This window comes from Callionymus lyra, chromosome 17, assembly GCF_982586985.1.
Source record: "Callionymus lyra chromosome 17, fCalLyr1.hap1.1, whole genome shotgun sequence".
Classification (NCBI taxonomy): domain Eukaryota; kingdom Metazoa; phylum Chordata; class Actinopteri; order Syngnathiformes; family Callionymidae; genus Callionymus; species Callionymus lyra.
The window spans coordinates 13097522-13123650 of record NC_141834.1 but is presented as its reverse complement, the minus strand read 5'-3'; the positions used below and the strand labels follow the sequence as shown (position 1 = coordinate 13123650).

At 37.8% G+C, this 26129-nt stretch overlaps 4 protein-coding genes across 6 annotated transcripts; 1 reads left to right on the top strand and 3 right to left on the bottom strand.

Annotated features, from left to right (window-relative positions):
- Positions 1-3426: 3426 nt before the first annotated feature.
- On the bottom strand, positions 3427-5408 carry LOC148062544 (protein S100-A11-like). Its single transcript, XM_087812460.1, has 3 exons — positions 5270-5408; positions 4592-4750; positions 3427-3648 (listed from the first exon to the last, which is right to left on the bottom strand). The coding sequence occupies exons 2-3, from the start codon at positions 4721-4723 to the stop codon at positions 3496-3498; spliced, it is 285 nt and encodes a 94-aa protein (XP_087668586.1). The 5' UTR covers positions 4724-4750; positions 5270-5408; the 3' UTR covers positions 3427-3495.
- Positions 5409-6986: 1578 nt separating this feature from the next.
- krtcap2 (keratinocyte associated protein 2) lies at positions 6987-9627 on the bottom strand. The gene is made up of 5 exons (XM_087812734.1): positions 9500-9627; positions 8822-8976; positions 7589-7652; positions 7440-7506; positions 6987-7366 (listed from the first exon to the last, which is right to left on the bottom strand). The coding sequence occupies exons 1-5, from the start codon at positions 9501-9503 to the stop codon at positions 7246-7248; spliced, it is 411 nt and encodes a 136-aa protein (XP_087668860.1). The 5' UTR covers positions 9504-9627; the 3' UTR covers positions 6987-7245.
- Positions 9628-9892: 265 nt separating this feature from the next.
- Positions 9893-12196, bottom strand: tmem107l (transmembrane protein 107 like). Of its 2 annotated transcripts, none has more exons than XM_087812723.1 (5): positions 11969-12196; positions 11774-11841; positions 11597-11697; positions 10306-10402; positions 9893-10060 (listed from the first exon to the last, which is right to left on the bottom strand). In XM_087812723.1, exons 1-5 carry the CDS (start codon positions 12053-12055, stop codon positions 9991-9993), a joined length of 423 nt encoding a protein of 140 aa, XP_087668849.1. In that variant the 5' UTR covers positions 12056-12196; the 3' UTR covers positions 9893-9990. The 2 variants fall into 2 exon arrangements, with proteins under 2 accessions (XP_087668849.1, XP_087668848.1); XM_087812722.1 differs by lacking the exon at positions 10306-10402 and adding an exon at positions 10148-10244.
- Positions 12197-12669: 473 nt separating this feature from the next.
- trim46a (tripartite motif containing 46a) lies at positions 12670-24346 on the top strand. 2 transcript variants are annotated; one of them, XM_087813185.1, is made up of 12 exons: positions 12670-12837; positions 13290-13548; positions 14934-15081; positions 16185-16383; positions 17099-17245; positions 17307-17402; positions 18609-18862; positions 18924-19045; positions 19115-19444; positions 20584-21032; positions 21910-21977; positions 23372-24346. In XM_087813185.1, exons 1-12 carry the CDS (start codon positions 12778-12780, stop codon positions 23769-23771), a joined length of 2532 nt encoding a protein of 843 aa, XP_087669311.1. In that variant the 5' UTR covers positions 12670-12777; the 3' UTR covers positions 23772-24346. The 2 variants fall into 2 exon arrangements, with proteins under 2 accessions (XP_087669311.1, XP_087669312.1); XM_087813186.1 differs by having other exon boundaries at positions 20803-21032; positions 23372-24340.
- Positions 24347-26129: the final 1783 nt, after the last annotated feature.

Below are 26129 nucleotides of genomic sequence, written 5' to 3'. Positions count from 1 at the left end.
AGGTGTGGTTGTTTGTTTTTAGAGTGTGTGTGTATGTGTGCCAGCGTGTGTGTGTGTGTCTTTTGTGAGTGTGTGTGTAGTCTATAAGTTTGCATGTGTGTTTGTGTCTGTCATGTGTGTGTCTGCTTATAGGTGTGGTTGTTTGTTAGTGTGTGTGTGTGTGTGTATGCAAGCGTGTGTGTGTGTCTTTTGTGAGTGTGTGTGTAGTCTATAAGTTTGCATGTGTGTTTGTGTCTGTCATGTGTGTGTCTGCTTATAGGTGTGGTTGTTTGTTAGTGTGTGTGTGTGTGTGTGTATGCAAGCGTGTGTGTGTGTCTTTTGTGAGTGTGTGTGTAGTCTATAAGTTTGCATGTGTGTTTGTGTCTGTCATGTGTGTGTCTGCTTATAGGTGTGGTTGTTTGTTAGAGTGTGTGTGTGTATGCAAGCGTGTGTGTGTGTCTGTCATGTGTGTGTCTGCTTATAGGTGTGATTGTTTGTTAGTGTGTGTGTGTATGTATGCAAGCGTGTGTGTGTCTTTTGTGAGTGTGTGTCTGTCATGTGTGTGTCTGCTTATAGGTGTGATTGTTTGTTAGTGTGTGTGTGTATGTATGCAAGCGTGTGTGTGTGTGTCTTTTGTGAGTGTGTGTTTGTCATGTGTGTGTCTGCTTATAGGTGTGATTGTTTGTTAGTGTGTGTGTGTAGGTCTGTAATGCGAGTGTGTGTGCTCTTAAGTGTGATTGTTTGGTAGTGGCTGTGTGGTGTATGTAAGTGTGTGGGTTTGTGCGCCACTTTTGTGAGTACGTTTGTAGTCTATAAGCGTGTGTATTTGTGTCTGAGGGTCTGTAGGTCTGTAAGTGTGTGTGTCCATATTAGTGTTTGGTTTGAAAGTCTGTGTGGCCATTTTTGTAACTGTGCGTGTGTATTCAAGTTTGTTAGTGTATGAAAATATGGGTGTGGTTGTGTATGCAAGTGTGGGTATTATTGTAGTGTGTGTGTTGTTGTGTGCGTTTGTGTCTGTAGACGTTTTTGTATATCTGTAAATGTGTATGTGTGTAAGAGTGTTTTTTTTGTGTGTGTGTTTGTGCATGTGTGTGGGGGGTTCTTCTAAATGTGTTTGAATGTCTGTAAGTGTGTGTTTATATATGTGTATATGTCTGTAAGAGTGTTTTCTCTGGTGTGTGTACATGTGTGTGTCCGGTGATGTCTATAAGTATTTGTTATTAAGTTGATATCCAAATAAAGTCTTGATCAACTAAACTTAAGTTTATTTAAGCGTCCAAAAAAATACTAAGTTTTAACACAAAAAGACGGAAGTTAAGTGTATCACGATGATCGTGCAACGCGCATGCGCAGGAGTGACCGCTATCCGTTCATGTTAATTTAAAAAATCTATAAAAGACATTCGTTAAAAGTCAAAAAGTATATGACAGAAGCATAATAATAACTGGAGTAAAGATAATTTATAATTCTGTGAATTCTAAAGAATAAACTTCCTAAACACGTGACGCGCCTCTTGTTGTTGTTACATAACAACACATTTTTACCTCCCTCGGAAATACCTTTTTTCCGCGCGCACACACACACACACGCGCACACGCACACAACCATATTGTTTACACTGATCACCTTCTCTCTGCAGGAGGGAAAGAACCAGAGACGCAGGATTGTGTGATGCTACTTAAAAAGTCTTTTCACTTCCTGACAGCGAGTGTTCGAGCTTTGGTTTCCTTCTGTCCACACTCAAACTGTTGCGGCAGGTTCGTCCTGTTCCAGAAAATATGTTAAGATTAAAGCATTAATTATAAAAAGAGAAGTTTCTTTAAGCAAATCGTGTTGTTTGTTCATGCATTTTTGTACTTAATTTTCATGGAATTTGCATTTTTATTAAAAGGTAATTCATTTGAAAAGAATTAAACATCTAGAGACATCTAGTGGTAGAATTGTAAATCACAACAGAACTGAAGCTGAAGCTAAAACTAAATTCAAATAAAATCAATTTAAAAGTCACAGTTTTGATTAACTAAATATAGACCATTAATACATAAAATATTTATGGATACCTTAAAGAAAATAAAAATAAAAGGCATCAAATATATTAATCGTCGACCTTAACTATGTATTAAATATTTAACTATAAATTAAAAAATGCTGAAAAATGGGAAGAAAATATACGCAATTTAGAAACACTTTCTCCGTTATTAGTTCCTGCCCATGAGCAACATTTAATAGTTTAAAAAAAACTACTACAGTATTGTTTAAAAGGGCAATCCTGCCATCTCGTGGTCAATAGCAGCAATACATCGTTTTCTATACACTATATATTTTTAATTTATTCATTTAATAATTTGAAGTCAGTGTATGTTTTCCTCGTGCTGCAAAGTACTTTCTCACACACGTTGGTTCTCAAACTTCACTCCACAAATTTTATTCCACACGCTAGGGGTCAACTATCGATGACCTCATGAGGTCAGAGAGAAACTCCAGTGAAGGTTTGATCCGTGAACTCACTCCTGTGGTTTCCTGACCTGGGAATCTGAAACAATAGCTGCAGCGACTCCGATACGGAGCGATCGCCGCGGGCAGGAAACCTGGTTCAACGCTTTTTGTTCGATGTATCTGTCCTTCACAGGGAGGGTCCACGCCAACGAAAACTTTCCTGTGAGTGCACCGGTTTCCTCCCACAAAACCCAAAGACAAAAGACCTGATTTAAAAAAATGTTCGACCCAGTTTTTTTCTTTCCACGCATATTGGACTATTTAAGAGGGCATCAGAGATGTTGACCCGGGTCCAGAGAGAAGACAGATATACGAGATGATACGTCTCAGATGTTCAGAGGTATTTCTCAGAGAACTCTCTTACGTTTATTTGAAACAGTCGATTTCAGAATTTTTATCTGAAGAGCGTCCAAACTGATTCCAGCTCTGGAAAATGTAGCTTGCTCACAAGGTTTTGAAGAACATCTACCCCACCTTTAACCCTAGCCTACCCATTTCTGTTTTTTACGTTTAATATGTAAAGCTGCAACACGTTATGTATCAAACTATTCGATGAAAAGATATAAATAAAATGTCATACTAAGTAATGGCCTCCAACCACTAGATGGCAGTGTTTTTTTTATGTAAAGATGATCGTAATGATCGTTTTATTTTAAATATTCATGACTCTCACAGTAGATTGTACTGTCACTGTACAATAGAGGTAGCGAATGTTTTTTAAATAAAGTACTAAGAACGACAAGAGCCTTTATCTCATTTTAGAAACAAATGCATTTTTCAAGGGATCGATACAGATTTTATGGCATTGCAGTTACACTTTTCTGACACACGGGGTCGCCAGAAACCGAATATTTAACCTATGTTTTGCCCCTTTAATGTCAGAGCTAATTGAATGGATGCAGGCGTTCAACAGTTTTACAAGAAAACATTAAAAAAAAGACAAAAAATGAGTTCTGTTAATATTTTTTACTGGTGCACGGTTGTGCTACATTATTATAAACAAACTGGCAACATAAAAATCTAATGTTTGGTGTTCTTCTTGGTGTAACACTTCTCGCAGGCCATCGACAGACCGGCCACTAGAGGCAGAAATTCCTCAAAGTCCAACCTGTCGTCCTTGTTGGCGTCCAGGTCTTTCATGAGGCAGTCCACCAGGTGAGGGTTCTTCTGCGTCTGAGAGGAGGAAACACATGATATAGGAATGTTTTGGGGGTCATTTAACCCCTGTGTTAACTCAGGGTCAAGGGGAACAGAAGGCCAGGAAATAAATGTGTTTGTGGTATCCCTGGTGTTGTCTCAGGGTCAAGGTGAATGACCTCCCTGGCTTATATAAATACATATGCGGTGGTGGAAGTCGTTTCGGGGCTTCGGGTCACCTTGACCCTGAGATAACACAAGGGTTAAACATTTTGTTTGTTTTATAAATCAAACACTTTATGCTGAATTCTAACAAATGGTTTAATAAGTTTATGAATTCTAAGTCATAAATCATTTTTTAATAATAATTATATAAATAATACATTTATTTTAGTACTGACATTGACCTCTGTCTGTGCATTACTGTGTCAAATCCCAATTTGAATAATTTATTTCGTTAAATTTAAAATAATAAGTTAAATCAATCAAGTATGTTTTTTATAAGCTGCAATATTTTAAATATAATTAAATGAATTTTTTCATATCATCATTAAAATATGTTGTATTATATTTCATCTTACTCGATGCACGATAACACCTCTTGTTACTCTTATTTATTCACATTAAACATCCATTGATTTGATATAAACTCGTATAAACAAATGAAAATGATTGTCGTCTCTGGATGGATCAAGATCCACTTTTTTTTTAAAGTTAGTAATTGACAAACTACTTGTAATATATGTATTAAATAATAATAACCGTATATGTATTATCTTCATAACGATAATAAGTACATTTAAGTGTAATTACTTTAAATAGCATTGCTTGAGATGACAGGAGTAATGCTGGGAGAATTGATTTTCTCATCTTCTCTGAGATAAGGTCATCAGGAATTCTGGGTTGGGCGTTTCTGTTGTTTTAGATTCAATTCCACGTTTGGATTTCACAATACAGTTTAAAAAAAAAGAATTTTTACTTTTGAGAAATTGGGGAGTTCAGTCTCCAGGAGTTTTTTGAGCTGCTTCTTCCCCATGGTCTTCCCATCTCCATCGGTGTATCGGTGGAAGATGATGATCAAGTGTTCCATGCATTTCTCGAGCTCAGTCATGGCTGCTGGAGGGAAGAGATAGAGTCGCTGAAAGACAAGAATCCACAGAAAAGAATGTAAACAAAAAAACACAAAAGAAAAACATGTCTTCACCTGGACTGACTATGTTGAGCAAATATGAGCTCTATGCAGTGGGACCACCTCTTGTGAAAGAAAGGAAGAAAAAAAAGAAAAGAAAAACCCTCTCAGGAGGATCAGGGTGTTGGTCTTCTCTGGCACCCGCAGAAGAATTCCACACGATAGAGTCAGACATCCTTATCTCTACGTAGATTCTTCCGTGAATACAATTGCAAGAAATGTTGCGTAAATAGTTCTTTGTAGATTTTAAAAATCTTAACACCAAATTCACTTTAACTTAATCTAAAAATAAACATCCACACCTCGGATGCTCGCCACGACATGTCAGAGTCAAGAACATCCGCGTTTTTAAGTTTGTTAAAAACCGCATGAAAATTTTGTTGAAGTTGTAGAAACTTTACGCAAAAAAAAAACAACCATTTACGCTCGAATCGCGTTGGAGAATCGGGTAAAAATGGATGTACTTACGCGGAGAAGTGAGGAGGACGGTAGCTGGGAGAGGCAGTGAAGGAGGGCGAGGGCTGGTCGGAGTTTATTTCCAGGGTTTTTTCGACTTCGAAATGGGGGGGAAACGCCCAGAGGGTTGGGTGGGACGCGGACGGAGGCGAAGAGGCGCAAACCGAAAGCAAACATGACGTCAGCCGCAGCCAAGCCTGCTGGACGTGCGTCAAATATTCTTGTGTCCATAGATATAGTTGTGTTGTAGCAACATTAACGGATGAAAACATTACTGATAATATCACTTTTATGGAGGACTTATTACAACTACATGAGAAAATGAGTAGATTATTGACCATTATTCAGTCTGGAACACTGTTTAAGTGTGAATTACAAAAGGATTTTTGTTCATCACATGCGTAGAATATCTTTAAATAAACAACTGAATAATTTATATTAGAGATTTTGTGAGTTTCCTCTGGGCACTCGGGTTTCCTCCCAAAGGAATCTAGTTGTGATGGACCCCAATAGGTGCAAGCCAATAAAAAGAATCAGTCGAACATATAAAAATCGTCAGGATAGCTAAGAACATTTTTATGTAGAAAAAAAAGTTGTATACATTGAGTGAAGAAAATAAGGTTACATTATATACACAATAGTACGTCCTATTTGAACAAATTATTTACCTTACTCCTGTTGTGTTATCAGTTTTATCTTGCCCTTTAAAGTATATACTTTATTGAGTATTGTTTTGATTGTTTAAGCGTTTTTTTGTGGCCCTGGTCTGGAAAAGCTCTATACAAATAAAAATGACTTACTTACCTTGTTTGAATATGTTGTTAAGACAATATTTGTTTGTATAACATAACATCCCCTCACATACGAGTATGCATTTGAAAAAAATCATTTCAAAACACACATTCAGTTTGTATCTCATAATATTGTACGATATAATACACAACGCAACATGTTTACACAACATTAAATCATTCCTGTTCAAATTTGACATCTTATCAGTTTATTAAAACAAACTAGATCATCATCATCCTTGTTTACTATTACATTTTATTATTATAGTTATACTGCGTGCTTTACAAAATATATGCTGCCACTAAATAATAATAAAGTCCCAAGTTATAACAACATAATTAAGGGGTTTGTAAGTATCAAACAAGATAATTATGCTTGTATTACTAATAATGTCTGTAAGAAATATATTGTCAATGCAGTAAAAGGGCAGAAATATGATCTAGTTTAACTTCCTTTTTTAAACAAGTTATGTATTTAGGTTCTTCAACAATATAAACATACAGTGGAAAAATTAACAAATATGAAACTATTATTAACACACATGACACGTTACATTTCCGTTATAACCAAACCTCTTTGCAGTTTAATAATTCTTAGATAATATAAAAACATACCACTTTTTATTTGTAATTGTGTTATTAAAAAGGATTAGAATGATCGAACATGGGCTTTTTTTTATTGAGCTTTAATCAGGCAGATATGAACCTCAAACATGTCTTCATCTGAGAAGGTCTGGCTGCTTGACTTGGCCGTCTGCCAGCTCTTACCACACCTTTTCCTCCAACGCTTTCGCTGGGATTAACCCCAACATCTCCAGATTCCTGTTCTTAGCTGAGGAGAGTCTGCTGAGTCAACTGTACACACCCTGAACAGGACGTACATTGTAGTACACAACCCGGTGGCAACAATCTTGTGACACACAGAAGACCCACAACAATCATTTTCCAGAGTTTAATTAGAAAAAAAAAATGGCAACATTTCAGTCGCTAAACACACAAACAAGTTGTATGTGTGTTTTAATCTCAACACGAGTGGCTCGAGAACAGTAACGTGGAATGTTGACTGACAGCTGTTTGTGTAGAAGGTTGTGCAACACATTTTTACCTTCATTGTTACACAGTTTGTAGCACACAATTTGTGGCACCAGATTATTGCAATTTTGGAGGTGAAATCATGTCCATCAGTCACCGATCCGTTTAGTTCTTCCTTTTGCCTTTGCCGGTAGCTTTGGCCGGTGCCGCCGCCGGGGCCGCGGTCTGGTACAGCGCCGCCGACACTTTGTTGATGTAGTACAGAGCGAACAGCGAGAAGATCAGGCTGGATGGGAAGAAAAGACAGATAAATAAGTATATTTTGGGGTTTTTAATCCAGAACTACTGAGATTACTCACCATGTTGTGACACAGACACGGTGGACCAGACCAGAGGCGAACAGTGACAGGCACAGACACAGCAGAACTGGACATTAAGAGAGAGAGAGAACCGTACATTAAGAGACGGCAAGTCTCGACAGGTTTGGCGGCGTCGGTCATCCACCTACCTTCAGGAAAGATCTTGGCCTGGAATCCCTTTCCGAAAAATAGGTTTTCCATGTTATTAAAAGCCTGTGGGAAACGTTAAGGTGGGAAAACATCCATTTTGATGGTGAGAGTATTTGGTAAGTTTGAGTAAACAAACATCACATCTATACCATCTCTTGATAAATCATAAGATCGCCCACTGGATCCTGTGGAGGAAGTGTCTGGGAGGAGGCTACAGAGCAAGCTGGGCTCCATGAGGAAGAACTTATCTCACCCTCTCCAGCACACACTGAGGGCTTTGAGGAGCTCCATCAGTGATAGGATGCTCCATCCCCGGTGTGTGAGGGAGAGGTACCGCAGGTCTTTCCTCCCTGCTGCCATCAGACTCCACAACAAAAACACACCAAGATAAATATTTAACTGCACCTTTCTTGTTATTTTTGTAAATATGATTGTGAATATATAATATAGTGCAGATTTATATTCTATTCTATTTAGATTTTCTTTCTTTTTCTTTTTATTATTTTTATTTCTGGGTGTTTTATTTTCTTGGTATATTGCTCTGGCTGTTGTTGAACCGAATTTCCCCTGGCGGGACAAATAAAGGATTCTGATTCTGATTCTGATATTCTACTCTCATGCCGACTAACGGTTGGGATTATTTTCAGAGTAATCTGTTCTTTTTTGACGATCAAAAATGGGCCTCCATTTTCTTCATATTAAAACCATCTCCATGGTGCTCGTCTGTAACGTCCATCTTGTACTGAAGCCTTGACATTGGAAACAGTTGAAAAAAACGCAAATAAGTCTACTTTTTAAGCTTGTTTGTAGCGGAAGCGAAAAGGCCAACATGCTAAACAGACAGGAAACACTCCCAGTGTAGACACTGAAAATAATCCCAACCCTTAGTTGACACTAGGGAAAGTAGAAAATGAGTGAAATTTAATTGAGATTGAACTATCCCTTTAAGTTTTTTCTTGTTTATTTCCAGGTCTTTTCATCTACCTGAGCTACTTTTGTGATGTACTGGTAGATTACGATCTACACCTCTGACGCACGTTATCATTCATAGCATTCTTTTGCTGTATAATCTTGTTAAAAATCATTAAAAACTACAAACACCGTTGTATCGTACATAACGTGACTTAAACCCTACGCAAAAAGATTGTCGGGAGGACAATCTTTGATAGATTTATTCCAAGATTTCCACCCGATCTAGCGGGTTGTGTTGTGTCTTCGTACAGGAAGGATACGGTCAGAGAGCAGATGAAAAGAATGGATCCAAGAAAACCTCCTAAGATTGTGAGCCACTCCGAGGATCCCAGCTGTTTGCTGAACATCTGCATTCCAGCGAATACCAGCACAGACAGAAGGCTGGAGAGAACCAGAGATGTACCGGTGTTCGCAGCTACAGAGAGAAGAACAAACACAATAATAAATACATTTACTTGCATTTAAATAAACAGGAAGTGCGGAGATTTCATTTATTTTAAGTTGTGACACAAGTAACATACACAGGTTAAAATGTATATTTTGAGCAATTGATTTTAGCAACCAGTATGAAAAAAAAACGACTAGCAGATTATATTCACTTAAATTCTCAACGCAAAATTCAACGTGACGTGGAAAAGTTAGTTTTAACGAAGTGTTTCTTAGTCACTTTTACAGTAAAACGACACGTCAGCTGAAGCGATGCTAACGTTAGCTTAAAGCTAGCCGGCACACGTCACCAGCCACTTTGAACTAAATGACACATTAACTAAAAATGCATCTAAAACCACGAATCGCAATTTAACTAGTGTTATTAAGACATCATAGCTTTATTATTTAGCAATGTTTGCTAAATAGCAATGTTATGCTACCGGTTAGCGTTTCGTGCAACATTACGCTAAAAGCCACATTTTTTTTAAAGCAACAAAAGTTTGACTTACCCATGATTTATAGTCTTTTTGTGGATTTTAAATACAAAGTTGCAAATTTGAAAAAAGGATGATCACGGAAAATATTACGCGAGTGAAGGAACTCAAAGCAGCAACATCCGCACGGAACTAAAAAGAGGTAACACGCGGAGGAGTGGTCTGTGAAAGGAAGTGATCAATACTATTATTTTAAGCGCTCACTTATAACGTTTAACATTAAAAAATAAAAAATAAGTTGCACGTAGAATTCTTCTTTTGTGTTTATAACATAAGCAGGTGTGGGTTTCCTGAAATGATAAGTCTTGATTTCAAGTGGAAAGTTTTCTATTTCCGGTTTCCTTGTCACCCTAAATACCTTGTTCTTATTTCGCAAATGATTTTAGAGAAAGTAAACAACAGAAAAAAAATATATTTTTTTTATTACATCAATGTAAGAAAATATGTTCACATTTAAATATTAAAAGCACAAAATGACCAAAGAATTCTGGCTGTTTTTTTTAAAATCACAGCGGCTTCCTCTTCAGTCCAAAAACGGCAATAAACAGCAGAATCTCCACAAAGGCAGGGAGTGCACTGGGGAGACACAAACAATAAAATGGTCAAAACAGGTGCTAAAAGTTGATTTACATCTCCACTTCCTGTTCACAGTCACACACCAACCTGCAGAAGGCAAAAATAACCCAATAAGTCCAGCACTCCCACTTCTCAAACACAAAAAAAGACAAGGAGACAGAGGCGCTGCAGTGGACCGCCAATGCTGAGTGAAAGCGTGGTCAGGGAAAAACACTCGTTGAACCTGTGATGCACAAAACACTGACCTGCAGAAGGCGAGTATCCACCAGTAGATGTAGCAGTCCCACAGCTCAAACAGAAAGAAAAGCAAAGCTACTGCTGCACTGGCGTGTGCTCCTGTGGCTATTGTGGATTCTCAGTCATGGAACAATAAATAATCACTAATATTTACATTAAATCAAATTAAAAGACACAATATAAAATGAATCAATCACAAAAAAATTGATTTTTAGTGCATTGTTTAAATGTCAAATATTAAGTAAGTAAGTAAGTAAAGCCCCTTTCTAGACCAGGGTCACGAAGCACTTTAACAAACAAAAGTCCCAGAAAATCAGGGAAGAGCAAAATTAAGAATGTCTTAAGATGTGTGTTGAAGGAGTCAGTAGATCATCAAACACAGAGGAAGATCGTTCCAAAGCTTAGCAGCAACAGCCGGGAAGGATTTCTCTCCTCTGGTCCTGAACCATGTTCAGGAACCATCAGTAGATTCTGATCTACAGACCTCAGAGCCCGAGCTGGGGTGTAAGGCTGGTCAGATCACTGATGTAAGGAGGAGTCTGACCATGAATAGATCTGAAAATAAGAACCAGAATTTTAAAGTTGATCGGCAGCCAGTGAAGAGTTTTAAGGATCGGGGGAAATGTGAGTTCTTCTACTAGAGCGGGTCAGAACTTTCTCTGCAGAGTTTTGTATAAACTGCAGGCGAGACAGATCCTTCTCGTTAAGACATGAAAACAAACTGTTACAATAGTCCAGACGAGAAGACACAAGTGCATGGATTACAAGCTCCAGATTGTGTTATGACATTATTTTCCTAAGTTTAGAGATTTTTCTCAGTTGAAAATCTAAACTTTTTTTTATATTAATACTGGGTAAGAATAAATAAAACTAAGGTTAAAATATATTTTTGTTTTTGTTACCCTTATTGAAGTTTCAAACAGTTACTGTATTAAACCATTGGTGGGCAATTAATATTTCTCAGAGGCCACGTTACATACTGTGTAGAAAGAAGGAACAAAAAAAAGAAAGAAACTGGAAAACATAATACATGTCATTATACCATGAAACTAAAAAAAAAAATACGCTCAATTGTTTTGTAAATGACAATTATATTAATTATTATGCGTGCTTAGCCAAAAATGTCTTCAATTTACTAAAAAAAAATGGAGGAAAAAGAACTACATAGAAAAAGGAAAAAAAATAAAACATAAGATGGTGTTGTAACATAAAAATACCAGATGATATATTTAGTCTGCTATTACAGGACTTTCTATATGACTATGTATACACTTTGCCCAGGTCTGCATTAAAGGATACAGAGAAGACTTTGGCTGCTGTTGAACATGGACACTCCTGAAAAGAAACCTGCCAACTCCACAGCAAAGAGACCCAAAGTGATGGCCAAGGCAACCACCAGTCTGAAATAAAACAAACAAAAGAACATTAATATCAATATTATTTTTTTTTTTAAATGTACCCTCTTGTCTCACTTACTTCCTGTCTTCGTTTTCATATTGCGACTGTGTGAACTCCAGAGGTAAGCTGGCTTTTACATTGTTTTCCTGAAGGGAAATAAAAACAAAACAAACTATTTTTTAAAGAAAATACATACGTCTCAGGTACAAGGTAACAATTACAGAACAGTACAGTTTTTTTTTTTACAAATACTATGTGTAGATCGTTTCTTACCCTGGACCAGAAGATTGTGATGACGATGACAAGATGAGCGATGATAGTGAGGAACCGAGCAGGAACCAGACTGTTGACCGCAGACATGATGCTGAACTAAACACATCCACTCACCCAGGAACTCAACTATAAAACCTCCACGCGATTGTTCCTCTTAGCTCTAGGATCGCAGTTACAAAACTAACATTATCAAACATATATTGAGTTGGAAAATCAGCAGCTAGCGCAAGAAAAAAAAGTCTCCGCTCGACGGTTGCTACAACAACCGCGCATAGTGTGTGCTGTGTAAATGTGACCGGAGCGAGAGCGTATTGAAACAAACGTTCCGGACACGGAGCGTTATTGAGTGAACACCTGCTAAATGTTTATTTGTTGTATCTTATCTTAATCACTTAACAATAGAAAATAATGGGAAAAAATGTATATTCCAAAATTGGAAATATTGAAACCTTTCTATTAGAATATGACGCAAAATGAGCTTAACCGGAAATTAATTCGGGGAAGTTATATTAGCAAAACAATATATACATTTGTTTTTATTAGAGCAAACAATAAAATAAAAATATATATGCGACGATGATATATATATATTTTGTAAATAAATCATTATTAAATTGCTGTTTTGCCCCCTCCTCCTTCCTGTTTAGTCCTCGGCGAGAGAGACAGAGGAAGCGTGTGCGCAGCATCTCCATCCTCCGAGCATCTCTCCGGTGAGAACATCCAGGCCTACCTGGACCGACACCTATTCCACGAACGTAAGCCTCTTTTATAAAGTAAAAAAAACAACAACAGAATAGCATCGTAACAATATGGCAGAAGCCGAGCTTCAAACCTTCACCTCCATCATGGACGCGTTGGTTCGCATTAGCGTGAGTATTTCTACACATATTTCTCAAAAATGTAACGCAATAATACCATAAAGCATCAAAGTACTTTGTTATTCTTAGCACCAAAACGAACATCCATAGAAGGATACCTTTCATTTTAGATATATAGACTAAAAACGAAGGACAGACGTTCAATTAAATAAATAAAATAAAATTAGTTGGTATTTCTTATCAGCTATTTGTTAGCAAGATGTATGTGGGCCTTCATAAGGACCGGATGATGAGCGTTGTCATAGAAACGGGATGCTGCTTCCATTAAACAAATAACCCTGATTTAATTCGTAGTTATTTTCTTTCTCCTGTATAGAAGAGCAGCACTGTAGTTTCCTCCTACACCTCTGTAAACGTAGCAACAATTGACCAACTCCAGTGACTCAGTCTGAGTCATTGTCGAATTCACTCCTGGATTTTTTTTTGTTGGTTTCCCCCCTCAGAGCAACATGAAGAGCATGGAGCGCGAGCTGCTCTGCCAGGTGTGCGACGAGATGGTGAAGCAGCCCGTCCTCCTGCCCTGCCTGCACAGTGTGTGTCTGCTGTGTGCGGCCGAGGTGCTGGTGCAGAAGGGGTACCCGCCCCCGGATCTGCCCCCCGAGCCGCACTCGCCGGCGTCCACGCCGAACACGCGCTCCCCCCGACAGCCGCGGCGCCCCTCGCCCAGGACCCCCGACCACCTGGACAGAGTCCTCAGAACAGGTGAGCAGATGGTTGATCACTTTTACGAGGGGTGTGTTTTGACAAGAATCTGGTGATATGATACATGATACAGGGGCCACGATACCATATATTGTGATACTGTATATATGTGTAGTATTGTCGAGTACTTGACTCTGGTGTTGCAATATTTACAGACCACATGGCTCTTGATGAAGTCGTAACTGCTTTCATTTGTTTTGAAACCAAAATATGTCCAAACAACAGCTTTAAAGGAACTGGAGTCACTGTATCCTCTTGTCCTCAGTGCCTGCCAGGATTTCATCTTCTCCTAGCTGCAGAAGTCATAATGAGTGATGCCGTCTAGAGGCCAGGACTTTAATTGCAACACATATATGAACAAACATCATGAATATTTGCATGTACTGTATGTAAAGTGTATATAAATAGATAAAATAATCAAATAATCTAATTTGATACACAAGTTATTGAAATATAAACCATAATAGAACTATGATGAAAATAAAATGTGATTTGCAAGTAAAAAACAACATTAATCGATCAGGTATATATATACATACACATACAGTATATATATGAAAAAACTATTGTGATATTTTAGGATACTGATATTTTGCACTATACTGTGATAACACTGGTAATGTATTAATGTTTTTAATTTCTATAATATTAGGATAAATAAATGAAAAATCGACCTTGATATTTATTAATTTAGTTTTCACGATAAACATCACTGTATCAATTTTTTTTTTAAACCACTTTATATTTTTTATCATAGTTTTTTCATGTTTTATATTTAAATAAAGTGTGTGTGAATCAAATAATTACATAATTTATAAAGAACAGCAAATATTCACTGTGTTTGTCAGTTTTTGTGTTGCAATTGAACTTCCATCCGCTAGATGGCAGCAGACATTATATCCTCCGCAGCTGAAGTTACGACGAAATCCCTCGAGATCCGGCAAAATCCCAGCTGACGTTTTTGACGTATTTTAATTCACATTATTTAAATCTTAAGAAAGAACAGTAACAAGAATTCACTGAAATTCAAAAACGTTCAAAATGTACCGAAGAATTTTGAATCGTATTGTTATAAGTTCTAATGCAAACCATGTACAGGATGATTAGTTTAATCGAGTAACTTTGTCTAAATTAGGGTCAAATCAAATAAAAAGTCATACTTGAGTTTAGAGATAATCTTTGACGTTCTAGTATCTATGAAGTAATGCAGGTGTGAAACACATCTGCGTTGGAAGCGTGCCAGCTCAACCTCCTGATGATCCTTCAGTTCCTCAGATGTTCCTGCTGACTCATGACAGTCCGGCACATTCTCATGACTTATTAAAAACTGTCTCTGACACACCTTTAACCAAACGTATTTTACCTGTTCACCTGCCGTCCATCAGCCTGCGGGACGTGTCCAGGGCGGCGGCGGAAAGACGCCCCTCCCCCCATGATGTTCCCGTGTCCTTCCTGTCGGCGCGACGTGGAGCTCGGCGAGCGAGGCTTGTCGGACTGTCTTCGGAACCTGACCCTGGAGCGCATCGTGGAGCGGTGACCATGCAACACACTCAAATACATCAGTTGAATCTGAAACTGACAGGCTTGAAATCACTTCTCATTCACCAGTAATTCAAAGAACTACGACATAACTATGGATTGGTTGATCATAGATTATTAATGGCACGTCCAAGAACTGATGCCTGAATGAATGACATAAAACTGCGGGAGGCTCAGGAGTTGTAACTTATGTGCTTTGTATCTAAAGCACAAAAAAAGTTTGGGATAAAAATTAGCCAATAAAGAAGAGTTTTAAGGATCGGGGGAAATGTGAGTTCATCTACTAGAGCGGCTCAGAATTCTCGCTGCAGAGTTTTGTATTAACTGCAGGCGAGACAGATCCTTCTTGTTTAGACACAAAAATAAATACAATTAGAATATAGAGTTGTGTTTACATTTTGGCCTCTTAAAAATTGAGCTTAAAACTTTTAATTAAATTCGACAAGGAGACAGTTTGTATTCTGTGGGGGGTTATCGAGGTAATAGACTAAAGATAGGTGAAATAACACAGTTAGTAACACAATAATAATAAAACAAACTGATTTATTCAGTCATTTTAAGATAAAGATTTTTTTTAATTAGAAATTATATTTGAAATAGCGTTAAACTGGTAATGATTAAAAAAAAAAAATACTGCCTCAAACTTTTTACGGGCCAAACTTTGCCCAAGTATGCTCTAGACTCTTTTTTTTTTTGCCTTAATAATTGTTTATACAAATATTTGCTGGATCAACGATCAAAAAGTGACAAGAAATATAGGTTCTATCTATAATTATACACTTTTATGTGAATTAAATCACAATAAACTAGCTTAAATGCTACATTTCTGCTCCTATTTTGATTTATTTTGTAGTTTTTCTTTTCAAATGACTCCAATGTCTGAAGAATAAAGTTATGTTTTATGTTATCTTAGCCAATAATGAAGAAATTACAGAAGCAAATGTTTTGTATCTTTCCCTCTCCATTGATGTTTGTTGTATCTGGGTCAGAACCTGAAAAGCAAAATGGGTCAAAGCAGCATCAGAAAAGATCGGTCGTCTCGTCTTTAAATATTAATCTCGTGTTTCATGTTATTCTTGCATGGATGACTCCTGCAGGTACCGACACACTCTCAGTCTGGGCAGCATCGCCATCACCTGCAGCTTCTGCAAACCCCCCCAAGCTCTGGAGGCGACGAAAGGTTGCGCCGACTGCAAGTCCAACTTCTGCAACGAGTGTTTCAAACTGTACCACCCGTGGGGAACCCCGAGAGCCCAGCACGAACACATCCTGCCCACCAACAACTTCCGGCCTAAGGTTCGCAGCAGCGAGTTACACCTCCGGGCTCCACTCAGCATTTACAAATGCTTCACTTGATTCGAAAATGCATCACCCGATTTACAAATGTGTCCCTCAATTTGGAAATGCTTCATCCATTTTACTCAAGCAATATTTGATTTATAAATGTTTAAAACAATTTACAAATGTATTAGTTGATTTAAAAATGTGTAAATCGATTTAACTGCATTACTTGATTTACAAATGGGTTACTCGATTTAAAAACGTGTAAATCGATTTACAAATGCATTAGTTGATTTACAAATTCGTTACTCAATTTATAAATGTGTGAATTGATTTACAAATGCATCACTTGATTTACAAATTCGTTACTCAATTTATAAATGTGTGAATCGATTTACAAATGCATCACTTGATTTACAAATTCGTTACTCAATTTATAAATGTGTGAATCGATTTACAAATGCATCACTTGATTTACAAATACGTTACTCAATTTACAAATGTGTTACTTGATTAAAAAAATGTGTAAATCGCTTTAAATGCATTACTTGATTTACAAATGTGTTACTCGATTTAAATTTGTGTAAATCGATTTACTAATGCATTCATTGATTTACAAATGTGTTACTTGATTTAGAAATGCATACATCCATTTATTACTGCATTACTTTATTTACAAATGTGAGACTTGATTTACAAATGTGATACTTAATCACCTGGACCTCCTCAGGTGCTCACGTGCACGGAGCACGAGCAGGAGAAGATGCAGTGGTTCTGCTACAACTGTCAGAAGCTGCTGTGTGCGCTCTGTAAACTCCGGCGCCTCCACCACGGACACAAAGTCCTGCCTGTAGCACAAGCGTACCAGACTTTGAAGGTGAGACGACGACAGTGGGTTCATGTAAAGATGCTCATGATGTGATTTTGCTTTTCTTCAGGAAACTCTCAACAAGGAGGTCAACTTCATTCTGGCCAATCAGGAGACAATACAGAACCAAATCACTCAGTTGGAGGCCGCAATAAAACAAATGGAGGTTTGTAGTAGTTTTGTAATCCAGGAACTTTTTTCTTGTGTTTTAATATGTTTCACTTTCATCATTTTTGTAGTAACTGCTGTAGAAGTATTTTGCTGTAATTCCTGCCATTTTTATACTTTGTTTTTAAACGTTTTGATATTGTATGCATTCAAAACAGTCAAAAAAGTGTGAACGGTTTTACAAATATGTTACTTTGTCTGTACCTTGATTTACAAATGCCTAACTCGATTCATAAATTCTAACTCAATTAAAAAATGTGTAACTCAATTTATAAACGTGTGATTTACAAATGCGTCCCCGGATTTTTCAATTGTTTTACTTGATTTACAAATGCATTACTTGAATTAATAATGCATTATTCGATTTACAAATGTGTGACCTGATTTTTAAATGTTTCACTCGATTTACAAATGGTTTACTTTAATTAATAACGCATTATTTGATTTACGAATTTGTAACCTGACTTAAAAATGTTTAACTCGATTAACAAATGTGTTACTTGAATTAGTAATGCATTACTTGCTTTGCAAATGTGTCACTTGATTTAAAAGTGCTTCATCCAATTTAAAAATGCATCACTCGATTTACATAGAGTTCTCCTTGAACAACAAACGTGTTGCTCGATTTAAAAATGTGTCGATTAACTAATGCATTACTCGATTTACAAATGTGCTACTTAATTTACAAATGTGTTACTTAATTTACAAATGTGCTACTCGATTTACAAATGTGTTACTTAATTTACAAATGTGTTACTTGATTTAAAAACGTGTTAATCGATTAACCAATGTATTACTTGATTTACAAATGTGTCACTTCATTTACAAATGCGTTACTTGATTTAAAAATGTATACATCGATTAATAATGAATTACTTGATTTACAAATGTGTTACTTGATTTTAAAATGTGTAAATCGGTTTACTAATGCATTACTTGATTTACGAATGTGTTGCTCGATTTACAAATGTGTTACTTACTGCGATGATGTAGTCCCACCAGCAGATGGCGGATTAGCCTCGGTGCAGCTACAAATTCGTAATACTTTGCAGGCATGTTTTGAAACAATAGTAGCCCCATAATACCCCAACAATATGAGGGTCTTGTCCCTAAATCTGGCTTAAAGTTTCCTCCTCCATAGTCAGAATAGGTTCGATTACACTTTGAATTCACTAGTTTTAACTTTGATTTTCTTGTGCTGCAGGCGAACAGCTCGGTCGCCCTCCAGCAGCTGACCCGCTGCATACGGGAGCTCGGGGCGTCCGTGTCCGAGCGCCAGGGGGCCATGGCCGTGGCCCTGGAGGGGACGCGCTCCAAGCGGGGGGACCTCCTGACCGCTCAGGTGTCGGAGAGACGGGGTCTAATGGAGCAGGCGGGTCTGATGGTGTTCACTCAAGAGCTGCTCAAGGAGACGGATCAACCCTGTTTCGTCCAGGCGGCCCGAGTCACTCACAACAGGTGAAAGGTTAAAGTCCAGGAGCTTTTTTGATTCATTTTTCTTAAAGTCGTTTACCTGCAGGTTAACGAAAGCCATCGAACACCTTCAGTGCTTCTCGCTCTCGGCCGACACGTCCTTCAGACACTTCCACCTCGACGCCACCAAAGAGATAAAAGTGATTAAGAACGTGGAGTTCATACAAGGTGAGTCCAACATGGCCGCCTTTAAATAAGAACTCTTTATCTTTCTGACCTTCATGTTTTCATTTCCAGCCCCTCTGGCCCCCGTCATCGACACCCAGAAGACGCTAGCGTACGACCAGCTCTTCCTGTGCTGGCGCCTGCCTCAGGACTCGGCTCCGGCGTGGCATTTCTCCGTGGAGTACCAGCGCCGCACGGGGGCGACCGGCGCCATGTGGGGCGGCACCAGGTCCCCCAATGCCTCGCTGTCGTGGCAGCGCATGAACGAGGTGAAGGGCACCAACGCGGTGGTGGAGCAGCTGCAGATGGACAGCGTGTACGTGCTGAGGGTCCGGGGCTGCAACAAGGCCGGCTTCGGGGATTACAGCGAAGAGGTTTACCTGCACACGCCTCCCGCGCCAGGTGAGGCGTCCCATGATCTCGTGTCTCATTCGTTGACGAAATACTCGAGATGATTCAATTTCATCGTCTTAACAACATTTTTGGCACATAAAAATAACTTTTCAACACAAATTTTCTAAATATGAAGTACAAATACTGAGGGTGTGTATTGGCAATAATCTGTGGATACGATAAGTATCAGGATATTTCATGATGTATTGCGATTCTGAAGGAACAAACGATATATATTGACTAAAATATGTGAAAAGATCAGCTTTAAAAGATGCTGGAGTCGACTGTATCCTCTCGTCCTCAGTCGTGGCCAAGATCTCATTGTTCATTTAGCTGCGTAGGATGTAAAGTCTGCTGCCATCTAGCGGCCTGAAGTTTTATTGCAACAAAAAAAAGGAAAATGTGGTGAATATTCGCAATTGGAAATTTTTAAAAACAAATTATTTTACTTTATACAATCCTTATTAAAATATGAGCCATAAAAACAATCAATACGGAGCTGTTGGATATTAATACGGAATTGTGAAAAAAATAAAACAGCAATATTTAAGTTTATCGATATTTTCTTCCACTACACCCCTAATTACTTTTCTTTTTACTAACTAAATAATTTCAAAAACTTTCACAAGTTTTTACATTTTTACGAAAGAACGATGCGAGTGAGTCAACGGTGATGCGTTCAAAGACACATCAAAATTGAGAGAATAAGTAATAATATCATTGAATCATGATAAATTTAGACGCCAAATATTAGTAGAAATACTAAAATTCTGGCGCCCCTCTCTTGTCATTGCAACGCGTCGCCTCTGGAGGGCGCTCAGACCTCTTTGGGAACCACTTTCCAACATTACTTTCAACACATTTTAAAGTTGTTTTAACCATTATTGTGTGACTGTGAAGTACAAAACTAATTCATAAACTCAAAAATACAATATTTATAATTTGTTTTGAACTTCTCAGCCACCGTACAAAAAAAAAACGAAAAAACTAACTTGAGAACCTTTTTCTACTAAAGTCATGTCTTTGTATGTTCAATGTTAAATAATCTTCATCTCTTTCTTCTCCTTCTCCACCCTCTGATCTCCTCCATCCCCATCTCTTATTTGACCTTCAACACCTCCTTTTTTTTCTTTTCTTCCTGACTCCAGTCTCACCCCTGACTCTGTGTTGGTCCAGGTCTGTTCTGCATCTTCCTTGTTGCCATGACGATGATAAGAAGCCTTTTCAAAGAAATGACTCTAGTTTTTGTTCCCATGCGGTCATTTCTCTCCTTCTTTTCCTCCCTCACTCCGAAGTCTTCCAAGAGAAACTGCTTCACCTCTGTGTCGTGCCGTGTCCGGGTCTCTCTCTCTCTCTCCCCCCGACAGTGCTGAGCTTCTCCCTGGACTCTCGTTGGGGTCTCCACGCCGACAGGGTGGCTCTGGGTAAAGGCCTGACCTACGCCCGCAGTGTTCCCGGTCTGTCGCTGCTGCAGACCGCCGACCGCATGCTCACCAGCTGCCACCTGACCTCCGACCTCATCGTGGGGGACGTGGCCGTCAGTCAAGGCCGGCACTACTGGGTGTGCTCGGTGGAGACCGGGTCCTATCTGGTCAAGGTGAGGAGTTTTGGACCAGAACTGGAATTTAAAAAAAAAAAGATTGGCGTCCTGTCCAGGGTGTCCCCTGCCTCTCGCCCTATGATACTGGGATAGGCTCCAGTCTACTCTTGACCCCGACCCCGGGATAAAGCGCTAAAAAGGGACAAAATAAGAAAATAATATTAAAAACGTGGTTAAAAACTGCAATATTTAAAGTTATTTTCCATTTTACAACCAATTATCCAAAGAAATGAAAGACATTTAATGGACAAAATCTACAGATTCTACCAAATTTGTAGAGTTAAATAGTAATATTTCTAAAAAATAACAATAAAACAAACTTTATATTTGTTCGTTTTATGTCTATGCATTCACACTTACCAAAAGAAAATATAAGATTTTTCATTTTATATTTTTTTTACACTGTTTCTCTTTTCATCATAACAAATATTATTATTATTTTTATCATGTCTAATGAATAATACATTCGTTAAAAAAAACATACAATAGGAAATAATTGCATTACAGAAAACAACAGGAAAAAAAACACATTTATTACATAAACGATATAGAAAATGTCAAACCGAAAAAGCACGAAGAGAGAGCAGACCTCTGCCAAGCGGCTCTTATATCATGTTGAGATTTATTTTATTTTTTGCAAAATGTTGATTCAATAATATAATTTATTTTAAATATCAACGACGGCAATGAGCTGAATGGGACAGTAGGGGGCAGTAGGTTTCCATAACTCACAGCAACACAAACTAGTGGATTAAAGTAATGGTATTACATACACCAACAAAATATCCGATACTTGCTTCAAATGCGTACATACGTTTTTGAGTTATTTTCTCAGTGGTGGAACCAGTAAGTGATATTTCTGGTTCTGGTGCAGGTGGGTGTCGGGCAGGAGGTCAAACTCCAGGAGTGGTTTCACATCCCCCAGGACATGGCCAGCCCTCGGTACGTACAGACTTCCTTCCTCTGACGTTCTCACAAGTTTCTAGTTTGACTCAAAATGTAACCTTTTAGTTTTGCTTGTTTCTTCTATAACTACCCGTAACTGTTTAATTTACACACAGGCCAAAAACATGAACCAGAAAATGAAACATTTATATTTTTCAAATAACCAAAATTGTAAAAAAAAATGAAGAAATATAAAAATAAGAGAAAATCTGTATTTTAAAGATTTAATATACATTTAAAATGGCATTTATTACAAAGCAGTACAACAGGAAATTCCTTATGTTTATTGAATTTACATGTAATCACAGAATGGATTCCTCTTTGCTCGTTTCTGTTTTTCTTTTGCTTTTTTGTGCGTTATCTTATTTCATTCTTTTATTCTGTACTGATACCAAAACACATTCCCATGTTGTGTTTAAAACACTGACAATATTCGTTTCTTATTCTGACTATAATTATATCACTGCTGGTGTTTTTATCACTGCATGTGTGAAAAAAAGGAATGTGAGGATCTTTTTACCAGGAACTGGCCTCTTGACAGAGTAAACGCCACTTTGACCTTCAGGATAATAACTCATCCAAGTTTGGTTTTTGGTGAAACTTTCAAAGTTAGACAAATATCGACTTGTGAAACTGGGATGAAGATCAGACAGACATGTAAACTCTGTATTGTTCTCACCTGTATACAAGTAAAACATAAGTTAGTAAGTAATTTTTATTTATATAGCGCTTTTCCAGACCAGGGTCACAAAGCGCTTAAAAAATCAAAAACAATACTCAATAAAGTATATACTTTAAAAATCAAGATAAAACTGATAACACAACAGGAGTTCCAGAAAATCAAGGAAAAGCCTGAACAAATAAAAAGGTCTTAAGATGTTTCTTAAAGGAGTCAGTAGATCCATCAAGCGCAAAGAGAGAGGAAGATCGTTCCAAAGCTTAGGAGCAACAGCCTGAAAAGATTTCTCTCCTCTGGTCCTGAACCGTGTTCAGGAACCATCAGTAGATTCTGATCCACAGACCTCAGAGCCCGAGCTGGGGTGTAAGGCTGGATCAGATCAGTGATGTAAGGAGGAGCCTGACCATGAATAGATCTGAAAGTAAGAACCAGAATTTTAAAGTTGATCCTGAAAGAAACTGGAAGCCAGTGAAGAGTTTTAAGGATCGGAGAAATGTGAGTTCTTCTACTAGAGCGGCTCAGAATTCTCACTGCAGAGTTCTGTATAAACTGTAGGCGAGACAGATCCTTCTTGTTAAGACATGAAAACTATTGCAATACTTTAAACCAGATCTGATTTCTATTCTTTGTTTAAGTAAAAGTCAGATTAACTAACCTGACAAAGTATAAGAGCAGCTAATTTCTTAATATATTTTGTTTGATTCCCGCTCAGCTGTGACCCCGACAGCGGCCACGACAGCGAGGCGGAGGACGGCCAGGACGCCCCGGTCCTCTGCCTCCTGACCATGGGCATGGGGAAGATCCTGATCCCACACGGACACAAACTCGGGGACACTCAGAGTCACGGCGCGAAGCATCACACGGCGCTTCTGCCGCCGCGGCTCGGCGTCTGTCTGGACTGCGACCGAGGACGCGTCACGTTCTACGACGCCCACTCGCTGCGCCTCATCTGGGAGGGTCACCTGGACTGTTCGGCGCCCGTGTGTCCGGCGTTCTGCTTTTTCGGGGGCGGAGCTTTGCAGCTTCAGGATCTCGTGGCCAATCGGATCATCGAGGAGGCGCCGCCGCGGAGGGTGACGATCCAGACGTGCGCGAACAAATCCAAACACTAGCTTGAGACGGAAGAATAAACTAGTTACTATATAATAATGTCACTAGATTATTTCATCATGATATGACTTCACTTATTTACCTTCTTTTTACCAGGATGACGTCATTACTTCAGATAGTTTGTATAAATTCATCAGCAAAATACAAACGAATGTCCAGATTTAACGTCAACACATAAAAAATATTTTATCTGCAATTCAAAGTACAATATTTGGGATATTTTTTGTGTTTTCATTGTGCATTAGTTTTTTTTTTTTATTATTCATTTATCTGGGATAGTTTATCATTTTTATGATTTTATTTATTTGGATCATCATTTCTATGATTTTTTTGGGATAGTTTTTAACAGTTTTTCCTGCTTTGAAAAGAAAACATTGAGGATAGTTGTGGTGAATTAATAGTTTTTATTATTATTTATTTATTTGGGATCGTTTTATTAATTCTAAAATAAATTAAAATAAATGTTCTCTTTCTGCAATTGAAGATAACATATTTGGGATAGTTGTTTTTTAATAGTAGTTTTTATCATTGTATTTATTTATTTATTTATTTTATTTTTTAAATTCAATAGTTTCCTTTTTTCCTTTATTAAAAGAAAGTACTAGGGATAGTTGGTATTTAATAATTGTTTGTTTTAATCTTTATTTATTTGGGATAGTTTTACTAATTCTAAAATAAATGTTTTCTTTCTGCAATTGAATATAAAATATTTGGGATAGTTGTTTTTTAATATTATTTTTTTATCCTTTTATTTATTTATTTATTTTATTTTTTAATTCAACAGTTTCCTCTTTTCCTGTTTTAAAAGTTTCCTGTTTTAATCTTTATTTATTTGGGATAGTTTTATTATTTTTATCAACCATTTATTTATTTAGTTATTAATAGTTTGATCATTTGTATTATTTATTTGATGGCGAAATATGTTTATTAATTCGTTTTTTATCATTTCTAAAAACGATTTTCTTTCTCATTTTTTTATTCAATAATTCTGCCATTAAAAAAATAAAATATATGGGTACGTTTATGGTCGTTTACATATTTTAATCTTTTTTTTTCTTTCACAATTTTCTTTTGGTCACTCAGGAGTTCGGCACAACACTTAGAGTTAATATATTATCGGAACAAATACGGTTTCATCTTGTTTTTATACTTTTAAAAAATAGGTCCATATTCATTGGCAGTGACTGATTCAAGCCTATGCACAAATATCATCCCTCGAGTCAAAAACCTCTTTTACCTGAAAGTCAGTTTTCAACGTGAAAGTAAAACAATCTCCTTCACACTCGCCTTAATTTGCTGCCTGGAGGACAGATGTTTGCATGCAGGTGTCGTAGCAAGAGTTTTTTTTTTTTTCCTAGAATGTTAAGCAGCTCAGATGTTTCCTGCTTCTTCTTCTTCTTCTTCTTCTTCTTCTTCTTCTTCTTCTTCTTCTTCTTCTTCGGTTCAGAAACTACAATCGCGCTGTAAGCCTGAATTAGATCCGTTCAGCTCTCAGGTCTCGTCGGGTCTTCGCAGGTCCTTCTGTTCCGTGTCTGGATTTGCATTTCAAAAGCACTCGTGGGATGTTTTTTTTTCCGCTGGATAAACACGCTTCGCCGTCGCCGCCGCCGTGCCGTTTTCACAATGAACCCCCTGCGATCAAAGTCAAAGAGCTCCTCGAAATCAGCTCCACGTTACGGCGTCGCGCGAATGCGATGTTTAACACGACGAGAGAAAAAAGGGCTTCAGTTACGCACACAACTCCCGATTTGTCATTATCGTTACGAATGTCTGAATGGATTTATTCCGATTTACTACGCTTACGTTTGTAAATAACAAGGTCGTACAGTCACACGACTACTAAAACAACATGATTGGAAAACAAAGTGTAAAATTCAGTCTTCTACGTAAAGTTGTTGTACGATATTCTTCGTTAAAGCAGCACTATGTAGACTTAAATATTATTTTCTCTACATAACTTTGTCTGGACGACCTCCCTGGTCACATGACCGCTGAACTTTTACAGCAGTGGGTCAGAGACGATGAAGTCATATAAAGTACCGAGAGAGAGACTTTTTGAAGTTGCCAGATAAAGAGAAAAGAGAAAACGCAACAAAACTACTTCACATGTTGCAACGGAGGCTTCACGACATTGCAGTTCCGACCCTCAAAACAATCTTTTAAATCTTACTTAGTGCTGCTTTAACACATGACAAATTCAAGGCTATAGCAAAAGAATGTCTCTTCATTATCAGTTACCTTCCTGTCACTCATACTAAACTCCCACAATGCACTGCAACAACTCCCATAACATTCATCAAAGTCGATTAGGTTTTTCCTGATGGATCAGTCTCTGCCTCCAATATCTTACATCTATTGAC

Bases quoted from the DNA above. Each gene is read 5' to 3' on its own strand.
- LOC148062544 (XM_087812460.1), bottom strand. From the start codon at position 4,723: ATGACTGAGCTCGAGAAATGCATGGAACACTTGATCATCATCTTCCAC. The intron at 3,649-4,591 runs GTAAAAATTCTT...TCCTCCTCTCAG, and splicing joins AACTCCCCAATTTCTCAAAA to ACGCAGAAGAACCCTCACCT.
- krtcap2 (XM_087812734.1), bottom strand. The intron at 7,653-8,821 runs GTATCCTTCCTG...CGTTTCCCACAG, and splicing joins TTTTCATCTGCTCTCTGACC to GCTTTTAATAACATGGAAAA. The intron at 7,507-7,588 runs GTAGGTGGATGA...CTTAATGTCCAG, and splicing joins GGCCAAGATCTTTCCTGAAG to TTCTGCTGTGTCTGTGCCTG.
- tmem107l (XM_087812723.1), bottom strand. From the start codon at position 12,055: ATGTCTGCGGTCAACAGTCTGGTTCCTGCTCGGTTCCTCACTATCATC. The intron at 10,403-11,596 runs GTATCCTTTAAT...AATCCACAATAG, and splicing joins CAGCAGCCAAAGTCTTCTCT to CCACAGGAGCACACGCCAGT. The intron at 10,061-10,305 runs GTCAGTGTTTTG...GTGTCTCCCCAG, and splicing joins TGGATACTCGCCTTCTGCAG to TGCACTCCCTGCCTTTGTGG.
- trim46a (XM_087813185.1), top strand. From the start codon at position 12,778: ATGGCAGAAGCCGAGCTTCAAACCTTCACCTCCATCATGGACGCGTTG. The intron at 19,445-20,583 runs GTGAGGCGTCCC...TCCTGACTCCAG, and splicing joins GCACACGCCTCCCGCGCCAG to TCTCACCCCTGACTCTGTGT. The intron at 21,978-23,371 runs GTACGTACAGAC...ATTCCCGCTCAG, and splicing joins CAGGACATGGCCAGCCCTCG to CTGTGACCCCGACAGCGGCC.